Raw genomic sequence first — 15,444 nt, forward strand, 5'->3', positions numbered from 1 at the left:
TGATTAGAGTTCATAAAAAGTTGTTAATAGTTCTTACTTAGATATAAATCGTTCTTAGGTAAACCGTAAACCCTAGTTAATATGATAGATTGCTTTGTTTCTTCTCACCATTATCAGAATATGTATGCTTCGTCTATAATGTGTGTTTTGATTTTCTTTCTTTTTTGGTTTTCAGGGTTTTATATTCGTCTGGGTGAATATGTATTCAGATGATGATATTTATGACGATGGTATGTGTTATTCTGACTTCAACGAGGACGATTATTTACCTGACGACGACCCAAAGGAAGTTCCGCAAAAAAATTGTTCCATTATTAACACCGACGTTATACGTCAGAAACAAGAAAAAGATATATCGTCGATATCTAATGTGCTTGTAGTTTGACGAGTTTCGGCCGTTATCTTACTTCTTGGCTATAATTGGCGTGTCGAAAAATGGAAGGACGAATGGTTTGCTGACGTAGAAAATGTTCGTAAAGCTGTTGGCTTATTTCCCGAGAAGCCAATTATTAATCGAATTGAAAGCATAAAGAAACAGAAACTTACGTGTGGGATATGCTTCGATGAATATCATCACTATGAGATGTATGATGTAGCTGCTGGGGCTGGTTGTGGCCATCTTTTTTGTATGTCGTGTTGGAAAGGATACATTGGCACATCGGTCAATGATGGACCTGGGTGTTTGAAGTTGCGGTGTCCTGAGCCATCTTGTAATGCTGCTGTTGGTGAAGACATGATAAACACATTCTCTTGCAAAGAGGGTAAGCAGAAGTATTCTAGTTACCTTCTCAGGTCTTATATTGAATACAATAAAGAGTTCAAGTGGTGCCCTGCACCATACTGTGATTTAGCAATTAAATTTGTGAATGGTAGTGACAGTTGTGATGTTCCTTGCGAATGCACTTATAGCTTTTGCTGGAATTGTAGCAAGGATGCACATCGTCCGGTTGACTGTAGCACAATGGAGAAGTGGATTTTGAAGAACAGTGATGAGTCTGAAAATGTAACGTGGATATTAGTTCATTCCAAGCCTTGTCCAAACTGCAAACGACCGATTGAGAAAGATGTAGGGTGTAACCATATGACGTGCTCAATTTGTGGATTTGAGTTTTGCTGGATATGTCTTGTTTCCTATAGAAATCATGATTCTTGTAATAGATATAATGGAGATGGAGCAGATGACGATTTGGAGAAGAAGACAGCTGGTCTGTTGGGTGCAATAATCAAAAATAAGGAAAAATCAAATAAGCAAAAGTTATTGATACTTAGCTCCTTTATAATGGAAGTGATCGATTTGATGAAACGAATGAGCTCCCTATATCTCCGCAACAGCAACAAGGCAAAACTTTGGAAAAACAGAGTGAGTCACGTGTTCAACACGTTGCCCTTAAGACATTAGCGCCCTCACAGGACGGATATCTCCAGGATAAAACACCCTAATACACCTACTACTAACATATGTAGTAGATGCTCAACTTGAGCTTGGCAACTCCGAAAAAACCATAAAGGAAAATCTCGAACGCTTGAGACAACAACATAAAATATTTTTTTCTCTTGGGGGTCCCTCTAAATATAGAACAACCCATTTCCCATAGATTTTACAAAAGTAGTGAATTTGTTTATATAATTGACAAATACAACTTAAGAAGAAAAACTCCCCGATGTGGGACTAAAAGGTTTATATAGTTTCTTAAAACTACTAAAAATTGGAAACTCCACGATGTGGGACTAAAAAGTTTCATTCACAAAATAAAACAATAAATTATAATTTTTTATTAAAACTTTAAAAAATTATTTTTTTATTAATCGTTTTCCAACAATCCCCCACATGAATGAAAACTCAATAAAACATGTAAACACAGATAGATCTTGGTAAATCAACATCCCAGCCTCACGATCCAAACAGACTGATCGTGCAAGTGTTGAAATCATACTAGTCATTTCTACGTCCTCTCCCTCACACAAAAGTGTGTTGACCCTAGAGTCATACTATGGATTGCATAAATCATAATAGTATTGAGAGCTTTCATCTTCAGTTCTCACATGGTGAGACTATAGGTATCTTTCACCAAAGTGAAAAAGCATGAACTAGTGAACCCTTAGTGACCTTTAGGTCATAAGTTCCAGTAATACCAAAACCATCAAAACGAAAATCACATAAAAAGCCCAGGAAATACCATTTTAGGCAGAGGTGTCCATGAGGTCTTGAACCTTTGCTTAGTGAGATATTACCGGAATTACTTGCTAGAGACAATGAACTATGTCTTGAACTGCTAGCATTTGATGTAATTCGTGATAACAACCACGGGTGATATCTCCAAGATTGCTGCCAAGCTCGTGCCCTTTTGTCCAATTTGGCCCTGGACATATCCTGTTTCTCAGAATGCTCTAGAGAATCAAAGCTCATATTCTCATAGGAAGCGGCCCACTTCCTCATTCAGATAGGTGAGTTTCCATAAAGAGTGTTACTGCTACACACCACTTCAATCTTAAATTGAAACTATAGAACTCATTAAGACTTCTTAAAAGTCATCCTTCACATGCAGTCACACTATCACGTCTACACCATAGGGAAGGGACAGATAATAAAATTCTCTGATAGTGTTTACCTTTACCCACCACAAATTAGTTGTCTCATCCGAAACCTTGATCTTGGGATCTCCTTTCATCAAGGTTGAGTATCCTTCATGGCAAGTTTAATTTATGAGCTTAAGCCCCTTCCCCCTCGATGCATTTCTAACTATCTCTTGGGATAAACCTTTCGTCAAAGATTGCGCAATATTCTCCTTGGACTTTATCCAATCAATGAAAATAACGCTGATTGAGATTAGTTATTTTCAGCTTTAGCTATTATATCTTGGCTAACACAATGTATAGATATAGCTGGCACAGGCCTATGCCAGAGAGGAATGTCTTCTAAAAAACATCTTAGGCACTCGTCCCCCTCTCGTGCTTTATCTAACTCAATACTCTCAGATTCCATAATGAATTGAGCAATATATGTTTGTTTGTAAATCTTCCAAAAACAAACCCTGATGCTAGAATGAAACATATCCACTCGTAGACTTAGACTCCTCTGAGTCAACTATCCAGTTTACGTCACAAAGTCCCTCAAGGACAGCAAGATACCTTTGATAAATCAAATAAAAGGTAATAGAGTATTTTAGGTACCATAATACTCTACTCAGTGCATCTGAATGCTATTGCTCTGGACTACAATTATATCTACTTAACTTACTCACAATATAGGCAATGTCTGGACTCTTACAGTTCATTAAATTCATCAGACATCCTATAACTATTGAGTATTCAAGTTAAGATACTCCATTGCCCTTTTTTCTTGAGTCTACATGAATAATCGTACGGAGTACAAGAAGGCTTACAATCACATTGATTGTATCTCTTAAGCACAAATTCAAAATAATGAGAATGACTAAGACTACATATGTTAGATTATTTTCTAATCCTCATCCCTAAGATTACATCAACAGGGCCTAAGTCTTTCAAGTCGTGGAATTAATCACATTTATGTTTGTATCAAGTATAAGCATATCATCAACATACAGGCATACAATCACACAGGCATCCTTAACAAGTTACTTGTAAATATACTTGTCAGATTCATTAACTTAAATCCACTACACATTATCACATGATCAAATTTTCCATGTCACTGTTTACGTGCTTATTTTATAAACCATACAAAATTTTGTTCAACTTACAAAATTTGTCATCATAACCTTTCACTACAAAGTCCTCAGGTTGGTCTATGTAAATTTCTTTATCTAATTCACGATTTTAGAAAAGTTGTCTTAACATCCATCTGATGTATCTCTAATTTGTTTATGACAGCAATAACAATTAGCATCTCAACGGAAGTAAATCTCGTCACATGTGAATAAGAATCAAGGAAATATACACCTTCTTTTAGTTTATAGCCTTTAGCTACCAACTTAGCCTAATATTTTTTACAGTTCCATATACCTAATGTTTCCTCTTAAAGACTCATTTACATCTCATGGTCTTACTCTCTGGAGGTAAACTATAAACCTCCCAAGTCAGGTTCCGACGGACTGAGTCCATTTCACTAAATGAAGCTTCTTACCAGAATGGGGTTTCAGTAGATATCAAGGCTTCTTTACAAGTCCAGGGCTTAGACTAAGCTAGGCATGTTATGAAGTCGGCTTCATAAGAAGTCTCAAGTCTAATTGTTTTACTTCTCTTAGGCTCAACCTTAACTTCATCTTCCTTTAAGATAAGTTCTGACTATTTGAAAATAAATCTAGGGGATCAACAACACATCTCTAATGAGGTACAGGTTTAAGAATAAACATGTTCAAAGAACTCAGCATCCCTAGATTATGTAATAGTATTCACAACAAAGTCAGAAAAATCACACCAAAGTATGAAAAATCAGAACACACAACCAAAAATCTATATGTAGAAGTATACTCAGCATACCTTATATGAAGACACAATCACATTTTTGGTTTCTATCTAGTTCTTTAGGAAGAGGAATGACAATCTTAGTCAAACACCCCCACACTTTGACATATTCATAAGAAGGTCATCTACCTTTCCATAAATCATATGGAGTTTCATCTGATCCTTAAGGGTACTATATTCAGGATATACTAGTTGAGAGGACTTCCTCCTCCCACAAGACCGCAGGTAATCCTGAACTAATCAACATGGTAACTATGATCTCCTTAAGGATATAATTAATATGTTCAAGGCTTCTAATTGGTTATCAACTTCAAGTTTATACATCTTAAGGCTTCTAAGGCATCATCCTTATCCCTAAGCAATTATACAAGATAGTACCTCGTACAATCATCTACGGAAGTTATAAACCATCTTTTACCATAGTGGTTTTGGGTTGAACTCATGTCAACTAGGCCTAACTGAATTAATTCTAAGGGATTAGAATTACTATGAACATTTGTGTTAAAAGATTTTATAGCATATTCATTTTACTTTTGTGTTCAAGATCCAAACTAAATTTGGGTACGAAGCCTATGCTAGGCAGTTTATACATTGACTTATAATTTTACGGTTCCAAGTCTACCATGCAAAACATTCAAAGACACACAAAAGAAAGCACAAGAATCAGCTATGTTCACTTCATCAGATTTTCCTTCAAACTTATATAGACCCTAAGTCCTATAACTGTTGCCTAAAAAATCAATACCCTTAGTTATAACAAGTTTTCCACATTTAATTAAGATCTTCAATCTTTTACCATCTTCAAGAGAACAAGATACAATATTATTTCATATGCTCGGAACATGAAAACCTCATTCAGTGTGAGAATATTACAGATATGAACTTATGCTCGACCTTTCCCTTTTATGCAACCTCTGTCGCAGATGAGTTACTCATATAGAGTTTCTCGACATCCCTTATCCTCTGATAAGAGGTGAACAAGTCTCTGTTTCAACAAACATACTTAGTTGCTCCAGAGTCCACCCACCAGTCTCTCACATTGGTTATTAAAATAACTTCCGACATCATGGTTCATTTTGTTTCAACTAAATTAGCATTAACTTTCTACTTATTAAGGTTTTATGTTGTCTACACTTTACTGCCGTATGGCCAGGAATTTTACAAACATAACAATCACCCTTAATTAAAGTAATGCCGGATTCAGTTTTACGAAATATACCTTTATTATGAAGACTATGCTTAGAGTTGTGTTTGATGTTCTCGCCTTTGTCAGCTTTGGAAGACTTGTGTTCATCCACATTCGCCTGGTAGCCATGTTCCTTTTCAATTTCATGTCACAAACTTCGTTTATACTCTGACCACGGACACGGTAATTTCTTAATCACCTAATACACCATATCTCACAAACTTAGTTCAGATAAAATATGAGTTTTTAAGATAATATATAGATTTATAAACTTCGTTTAAACCACCATATCAAAAAACTCATGGTTACCCCATAAAAACTACTTTAGTTAACAACAAAATTCTGCCCGTCAGAATTTTTCAGGAACGTTTCTCAGTTTTGTAAAATATCAAAAAAATACTTTTACAACTCCAAAAATTTTGAAATTTTACGTGGGTAACTATCAGGATGTCTACTACTTTGTGTCAAAAGGGTTCATCGAAATTCCTTCTAGGTTAAGATATAAACTCGAAACTCTACAGATGACCAAAAATTCGTTTTTGTTTTTCACTCCACAATTAACATCCATGATTCACAAACCAACCAACCATTTTTTTTATTATTACAAATAGTAATGTCTTAAGATTGTAGGGTTCAATAATCAAAAACAAGGAAAAATCAAATAAGCAAAAGTTATTGATACTTAGCTTCTTTATAATGGAAGTGATCGATTTGATGAAACGAATGAGCTCCCTATATCTCTGCAACAGCAACAAGGCAAAACTTTGGAAAAACAGAGTGAGTCACGTGTTCAACACGTTGCCCTTAAGACATTAGCGCCCGGCTACACTCAAGAGTGATGCTATAGCCCTCACAAGACGGATATCTCCAGGATAAAACACCCTAATACACCTATTACTAGCATATGTAGTAGATGCTCAACTTGAGCTTGACAACTCCGAAAAAACCATAAAGGAAAATCTCGAACGCTTGAGACAACAACATAAAATATCTTTTTTCTCTTGGGGGTCCCTCTAAATATAGAGCAACCCATTTCCCATAGATTTTACAAAAGTAGTGAATTTGTTTATATAATTGACAAATACAACTTAAGAAGAAAAACTCCCCGATGTGGGACTAAAATGTTTATATAGTTTCTTAAAACTACTAAAAAATGGAAACTCCACAATGTGGGACTAAAAAGTTTCATTCACAAAAGAAAACAATAAATTATAATTTTTTATTAAAACTTTAAAAACTTTTTTTTTTTTATAAATCGTTTTCCAACATAATCATTACTAAGAAAGATGGGTAGCTAACCATAGGTCGATGGATCAGGCAGTTGAATCTTTGAAGAATATGGGGATATTTAGTAAACTGGAATAGCTTCGTTTCCTTGTATGTCTGGATGATGAGAAAGAGACCATGTTCATTAAAGATGCTTGGGAAAAGATCATTGAATGCAGACGTATCCTTAAGTGGAGCTATGCACTTGGATTTTACTTGCCGGAACATGAACACGCAAAGATAGAGCTCTTTGAATATCTGCAAGGTGAGGCCGAGTCTCGACTAGAAAGACTTCATCGACTTGCAGAGGAGGAATTCCAATTATGCGAGGACTCTGAAACTCCATTAGATGATTTCATAACTTTCCGTAAAATGCATGAGAAACAGACTACCGTCACTGGGGATCACTTTGAAAAGCTGGTCAACGCCTTCAAGGACGGGCTGTCAGAGGTACATTCACAAGGTGCAGGCAGCAGCAACAAAGAAAGAGCTGCATATGAGTAACAGGGGTGAGGGACGAATGTACGCCAATACCACACGTCTGCATTATTATTCGAGTGAGTATAGTGATTATTATTAGACATGCATGTAATTTTTTCTTTGCATCTTTTGTTTTTTAATTATTTTCCCTGTGTCTTTTGTTCTCTTTTTTTCCTGTTAGTGTTATCAATGAATTGATTTTTCTTGTGAGTTTAACTTAACTTAAAAAATACCAATTTCGACAGCATATTCCACAACCCAGATTTAACATACGGCCCATTTTTAAATGCATCAGCCATATTGGACTGTTATAAATGCGGAAACACTACTTTTTCACGGCTTCAAATATAATATTAATTGATACCGGCAGATATACCAGGCTTTGCAAAGATCAGGAACTTAGCATTCCAGCAAGATCAACTACAACTAGTAAAATAGAAAGATATAATAACCAAGTCGAGTCTGTAAATAATTAATGGATAGAAACGAGTTTGCTGATCTTGAATTTCTTAGAGTTCATGGAGCTCAGCTTCAGAAAATATAACTACTTAATTTTCTATTTGACCGATCAAAAGAAAAAACTACTCATCGTCGTCCATTATTTCATGTCCATCTTGAAGGACTGGAAAAGGCAGTTGCTCAGGATAACCGATTCCCTCAGGCATCTTCGATCTTACCACCTGCCACACCACAGATTGTAATTTTTTATCAAAAACAGGCAAGGCGAACGCTGTAGTTGATGATAATTTGAAACTTGGATTTGTATGACAGATTAAAAAGGAACGAGTCAAAACCTTCTCGATGTCGTCTCACAGAAGAGGATTCTCTCTCAAGTGTCAGGAACTGTAGGGAAAACATGAACGCATTATCGAATGGATGACTTTACATAGAAGGTGTAGGACATCTATACCAAGAACCTCTCTTTTTAAATTTTTTATTTTATTTTAATACAGCCTCCATCTCACAATCTAAGACGCAACTTTACAAACGAAACTAATAATGCGCAGTGAGGTTAAAATCGCAACATAAACAAAACACGAAGCAGAAGAAATATGATTTTACGATTAACAGAATACATATTTAATCTTGGTCTTACTCTTGCCACATCTTCCCATGTACCAGTCGCTGCATAGATATTTGATAATTGCACATAACCACCAGGATTATCTGGTTCCAGTTCAAAAAGCAACAATGTGCAGGCTACCAATACCATAGACAGTGCTTGCTTTCGTCGTCGAGGTAACCAAAAAGAGCCCAAGAATGTCGTCGAGATAACCGATAAGAGCCCAAGAATGTATGAGTATATGACGCCTTTTTACTATTTCTGTACTTGGCACCTGAGTGTACGAGTCTCAACTAATTTTGTAGTTTGTTCTGAAAAAATGTGACCTACGTAGAGACGGCTCTATAATTATTTAAGGTAGTAATTTTTGTAGTTTACGACTCATAAATGATTTATGTATATACTGATCATAAAGAAGCTTTTGGGTCTTTATCAGAATAAACGTTAGTTGATAAACTTTGGGAATTTTAATAAAATACCACACTTCAAATTTCAGGTTTAAGAAAATGCCATCGTTTTTCTGAAAATTAATAAAGTGCCACAACAGTTATATATTCCGTCAGGTCCACCAAACTGGTCTACAATCGTAGAACCAGTCAAGAGAATTAGTGCATCATTACCTGTTTACCCTTTACGATCCTTGAAAGAGTTGCAACCCTAGAAAAAAAAACATAAAAATGAAATCTGATCCATTCATGTCCATACCGCTATTTACTTAGGTTTTAACGGTGAACCAAACAAGTCGAAAGAGAGGAGAAAAGCAGCTGCTGCTGTTATTGCTGAGAAACTATATCGAGAAAAAGACAGAGAAATTGAGAGATGGAAATCGAGCAAAAATTGAAGATGTGTGAGAATCAAATCTGTTAGGGATTTCTTATGAAATTGGAGGTGTTCTTGGTGATTCAGATGAAGATTTGGAGTTGATGTTGTTGTTGTCGATCTCTAAAAATGGAAGATGAAGAAGAATTGATGGGGTATGGTGATGAGATTGAACTGACTTACAGCCGTGGATGATCGGGAACGAATTGAACATTGGGTTTGATTTTCCTACAGAGATCAAGATATTAATACGATGGATGCTGTGATAATTGTGGTTTTGAACCAAATCGAGAGTTGGTTACGGTCTGGTGATGAAGCAAGAACAGTGACGAGATGGTGTTTGTTTCTATGGGTCAGTGATTTGACAATAAGTTTGTTGTTGAAAGAATAATTACGGGAATTGTTGTTCGAGACAAACTAGCATAAGAACTTCTCTAAGCAAAATTTAGTTGATTCAAGTTCAAACAAAGTGGGTTCTAAAAACGAAACGGATGTATGTTTGCTCAACCACCAGCATTCTTCTATCCTACTGATGCCTTGCAGTTTGCTAAAATCTAAGTGTATGATTAATTGAATAGAAATGATCCCATCTTTGGAGCCGTGTTAGATTGAAAACATGATAGAGTGAATAAATCAGTTTTATGTGAATTTGATATGCCACCAGCAGAACGCATGTAGGTGTTCGCTGAATTGCTTGAACCACCTGCTTCACTCGAAAATCAACAATCGAGTTCTCGTTGCGGCTGCCTGTTGACTGCCATGGCTGGATGTATTTCTGGACTAGATGAAGTAGACTACAAGGGTTTTGGAATTCAGTAGAGTTTTGGACAAAGATTTCAAGTCGTGAAAATAGTTCTAAATGAGAACTTGTCGCTGCTGTTTTTAAGGGAGTGGTGTTGTTGGTTATGAAGATACAGAATGAATTTGATGGTGCAATGGAGGCTTGAATCCTTGTTGGTCTAGACTTGAATCCGCGGTGGTCAAGGCTTGCGTGGATGTTAAATTGCAGGAATGAATTTGATGCTGCAATGGAGGCTTGAATCGGTGTTGGTCTAGGCTTGAATCCGTGTTGGTCCAAACTCAGACAATGACTCACACTATTAGATCGATTTGAATCAGTCCTAGTTAGATGGTTTGGGGGGTTAAATGTCTTTTACTAGGGCTGATTTACTGCCACGTAGGCACTAACGACAGTTAACCGTTTTCTCAAAAAAACGGGATGGAAAAGGTCAAATGTGTGGCATTAAATAAATTCTTAAAAAAACGGTGGCACTTTCTTAAACATCAAATTTAAAGTGTGGCACTTTATTAAAATGGGTAAACCCTAATTAATATTATAGATTGCTTCTTCTTTCTTAACAGAATATATATATGCTTTATTAGGACATGGGCTAGAGTTGTATTAGGAGAGTCCAGAGTACATAGGAATCAAGTCTGTCTGTGACTTGAGTCCCAAGTTTGGTCTTGTATAAATATGGAGTTGATGAATGAGAAAAGATACGAGAAAATATTCACAAAATCTAACATGGCATCAAGAGCCAGAGCCGCTTGAGAGAACCCTAACCCTAAAACCTACAGAATGCCTGATGACACAGAATCATCACACAGAGGGAAGAATATGGAAAACGGCATGCAGAAGAAAAACCCAGTGTATCATCTGGGGTCGAGTGATGGTCCAGGAATTATCATCACTCCGATTGTTCTAAAGGGAACTAACTATGATGAATGGGATAGAGCAGTTAGAAGGTCATTGATAGCCAAGAAGAAGTTTGGTTTTGTGGATGGAACTATCACAGAACCCGTAGAACCTGATCAGTTGGAAGAGTGGATTGCGGTTCACTCAATGCTAGTTTCCTGGATCAGCAACACGTTGGAGACATCAATTAGATCGACATTGGGAAACTATGATGATGCAAGCTTGCTGTGGACACACTTGAAGAGAAGGTTCTGTGTTGTGAGTGGAACACGGATCTGCCAGTTGAAGGCCTCATTGAGTGAGTGCAAACAAAAGAAAACAGAGGATGTAGCTGTTTACTATGGGAGATTGAACAAAATATGGGATGAGATGGTGACCTATATGAAGATACCTAAGTGAAGGTGTGGTCAGTGCACTTGTAAAATTGCAACTCAGGTTAGTACGTTGAGAGAAGAAGATTTCTTGCATTATTTTTTGATTGGCCTGGATTCTATGTATGGTTCCTTACGTGAGCAGCTGCTGGAAAGGGATCCACTGCCGTCAATAGATGTAGCCTACCAGACAATAGTGAACTCAGAGCGTCTGAGATTGGGAGATGGAGCTGTGTCAACAGAGATATAAGATAATGTAATGGCGTTCATGGTGCAGCCTGATCAGCGTCTGTTCAACAACTCGTATGATCCTGCCAAGTACTGCAAGCATTGTAGCAGAGAAGGGCACTCAGATGAAGGCTGTTTTCAGCTTATTGGATACCCTGAATGGTGGGGAGACAGACCAAGAGGTGGAAAAGGATATGGTCGAGGAGGCAGGACCGGTGGTAGAGGGCGTGCTGGTGCTGGTTTTATGAATAGCAGAGGAGGTAGAGGACAAGGAAACATTCGTGTACACAACCTGAATATATCAGCAGCGACAACTCAATCTGGTGGTTCGTCTTCAGCAGATGGATCAGGACTGACAGGAGTAACCGCAAGTCAGGTCCAGCAGGTGCTTGAATATTTGAATTCAAGAAAATTCAGTTCCCAGCTCCAAGGTAAGAAGAATCAAACACCCTGGATTGTAGACACAGGAGCTACAAACCATGTCACGTGTAAAAGAGATGACATGATAGATGTGAAAGATATTAGGACATGTTCTGTTGGACTGCCAGACGGAAAATATGCCCTTTCTGAGAAAATAAGAACTGTTATTCTTCCTGGAGGTTTGAGACTTGATAATGTGCTTTACGTGCCTCAGATAACCTGTAACTTAATTTCAGTTACACAGCTCATTGATGAGTTAGTATGCAATGTCTAATGTACTAACAGTTTATGTCTTATACAGGACCGGTTGACGAGGAAGGTGATTGGAGTGGGTGAGAGACAAGGTGAACTATACATTTTCTATGGTGTGCCTCCAGTTAAAGTACTTGCTGTCAGTGAAAATACGTATGAGTTGTGGCATCGACGACTGGGACATCCATCAGAGAAAGTTTTACAAAAGCTACCAGTTGTGAGTAGGTTATTGAAGAAGAATAATGATGCTTGTGATATTTGTCCGCGAGAAAAACATCGTAGAAGTAGTTTTGCTAGTAGTTTGAGTAAATCCAGTTGTATATTTGAGTTAGTTCATATAGATTTATGGGTTCCTTATAAGACGTATTCTTCTTGTGGCGCTCAATATTTTCTGACAATAGTAGATGATTTTTTAAGAGGTGTGTGGATTTATTTGCTTCAAAGCAAAACTGAGGTTGAATCGATTTTTCTTAATTTTATTGCTCTTGTGAACGTCAGTTTAGTAAAGAAATCAAAATTGTTAGAAGTGATAATGGAACCGAGTTTCATACATTGCGTGGATATTTTAAGACTAATGGGATAGTCTTTGAGACATCATGTGTCGGTACGCCTCAACCAAATGGAAGAGTTGAGAGAAAACACCAACATATAATGAATGTGGCAATAGCTTTGAGATTTCAAGCCAATTTACCAATACGTTTCTGGGGGGAATGTGCATTGACTGCGGCATACTTGATTAATCGTACGCCTACACCTATTCTAAACAACAAAACTCCTTATGAAATCCTGTTTGGGAAGCAGCCACCATATAATCAGTTGAAGGTGTTTGGATGCTTGTGTTATGTACATGATCAAAGTAGTAAAGGGGATAAGTTCGCAAGTCGAGGTATAAGGTGTGTATTCCTTGGCTATCCTTTTGGTAAAAAGGCGTGGCAAGTATATGATTTATACACAAGACAATTTTTGGTGTCAAGGTACGTAGAGTTTTATGAGCATCAGTTTCCTTATATAACCAGTATACCTGGTAAGTCAACTGAGATTATTCAGTCGAGATATGATGTTTGTTGGAGTGATGATGAAGAAAGGGGAGAAGAAGTACCTGTTCCTAGAGGTGATGAATCACTGAATGAGATTGATTGTGAAACTGAAGAATTACAAGAAGACACTCAACAACAACCTGAGGAGAATGTTGTTATTAGCACTGATGTCACGGCTGAAGGTGGGACAAAAGATAATCTCGGTGAGATGGGTAAAGGAAAGCGTCAGAAGATTCCTTCTAGTAGGCTCAAGGGTTTTGTGACGCACACTGTCCGAGAAAATAGTCCACCTCATACTCACTCTACACAATCATCATCCTCAGGTACACCTTATCCTTTGACATATTATGTTAGTTGTGATCGGTTTTCTACAGTTCATAGGAAATATCTTGCAGCTATCACTGCTGGTTCTGCGCCTAACAGCTTCAAAGCAGCTACGAAGCATCCAGGATGGCGTAAAGCCATGGCAGAAGAAATACGAGCACTGGAAGAACAAGTAACGTGGGAATTAGAAGAATTACCACCGGGAAAGAAGGCACTAGGAAGCAAATGGATTTACACAGAAAAGTACGATGAAAATGGACAGTTGGTGCGACTCAAAGCTAGACTGGTAATCTTTGGGAATCATCAAGTTGAAGGGTTGGATTACAATGAGACATTTGCACCGGTGGAAAAGATGACGACGATACATACTTTTCTAGCTGTTGCAGTGATTAAAAATTGGGAAGTACATCAGATGGATGTGCATAATGCATTTATTCATGGAGACTTGGAGGAAGAGGTGTATATGAAGATACCACCGGGATTTTCCAAAGGTAATCCTAATATGTTGTGTAGGATGAAGAAATCATTATATGGTTTAAAACAGGCTCCTCGGTGTTGGTTCGAAAAACTGTCAGCAGCTATGAAGAATTATGGTTTTCGGCAGTCATATTCAGACTATTCTCTCTTCACTTTGACCAAAGGAAAGATGCAACTTAATGTTTTGGTATTTGTTGATGGTTTGATTGTTGCAGATAATGATCTAGTTGCGCTTCATAAGTTTAAAACATACTTGGGACAATGTTTCAAGATGAAAGATTTGGGAAAATTGAAATACTTTCTAGGTTTGGAGGTGGCTCGGAGTAAACAAGGTTTTTACATATGCCAGAGAAAATATGCATTGGATATTATCATGGAAACGGGTTTATTAGGTGCAAAACCTTCATAGTTTCCAATGGAAATGAATCATCGTCTCTCTTTGGCGAAAGGAGACGTGTTCAATGATGTGGAGAAATATAGGATACTAGTTGGTCATCTGATTTATTTTTCAGTTACTAGACCAGATCTTGCTTACTCAGTGCATATTTTGTCTCAGTTTATGCAACGGCCAAGACTGGCACATTGGGAAGCTGCTCTTCGTGTGGTTAGATATTTGAAGAAGAATCCTGGACAAGGAATTTTGTTGCGCTCTGATAGTAGTCTCAGTTTAAAAGGATGGTGTGACTCAGATTGGGCAAGTTGTCCTTTAACTAGACGCTCGTTGACAGGATGGTTCGTTCTTCTTGGGGATTCACCGGTGTCCTGAAAAACTAAGAAGCAACATACGGTTTCTCGTTCCTCAGCTGAAGCAGCATACAGATCTATGGCAGCAGCTACGTGTGAATTAAAATGGTTGAAACAATTACTTGGTGATTTGGGAGTTCGTCATACACATGGAATGCGTCTTCTCTGTGGTAGTCAATCTGCATTATATATTGCTTAGAATCCAGTCTTTCATGAACGAACAAAACATATAGAAGTTGACTGTCATCTTGTCAGGGATGCTAAAATACGAAAGATTATATCACCGTCTTACACTCCTACAACGGTGCAATTGGCTAATATTTTTACCAAATCCTTAGGGAAAGCTCAATTTCAGTTTCTTATGTCCAAGATGGGCATGTGTGATTTATATGCTCCGTCTTGAGGGAGGGTATTAGGACATGGGCTAGAGTTGTATTAGGAGAGTCCAGAGTACGTATGACTCAAGTCTGTCTGTGACTTGAGTCCCAAGTTTGGTCTTGTATAAATATAGAGTTGATGAATGAGAAAAGATACGAGAAAATATTCACAAAATCTAACATGCTTCGTTTATAATGTGTGTTTTGATTTTGTTTCTTTTTTGTTTTTTCAGGGGTTTTATATTCGTTTGAGTAAAT

General features: G+C 37.4%; 1 protein-coding gene across 1 annotated transcript; it reads left to right on the forward strand.

The window, feature by feature from the left end:
• Positions 1-10,839: 10,839 nt before the first annotated feature.
• LOC113298366 lies at positions 10,840-11,355 on the forward strand. Its single transcript, XM_026547422.1, has one exon. It carries the CDS (start codon positions 10,840-10,842, stop codon positions 11,353-11,355), a length of 516 nt encoding a protein of 171 aa, XP_026403207.1.
• The last annotated feature ends 4,089 nt before the right edge of the window (positions 11,356-15,444 follow it).

This window comes from Papaver somniferum, chromosome 1, assembly GCF_003573695.1.
Source record: "Papaver somniferum cultivar HN1 chromosome 1, ASM357369v1, whole genome shotgun sequence".
In the NCBI taxonomy this organism is placed as follows: domain Eukaryota; kingdom Viridiplantae; phylum Streptophyta; class Magnoliopsida; order Ranunculales; family Papaveraceae; genus Papaver; species Papaver somniferum.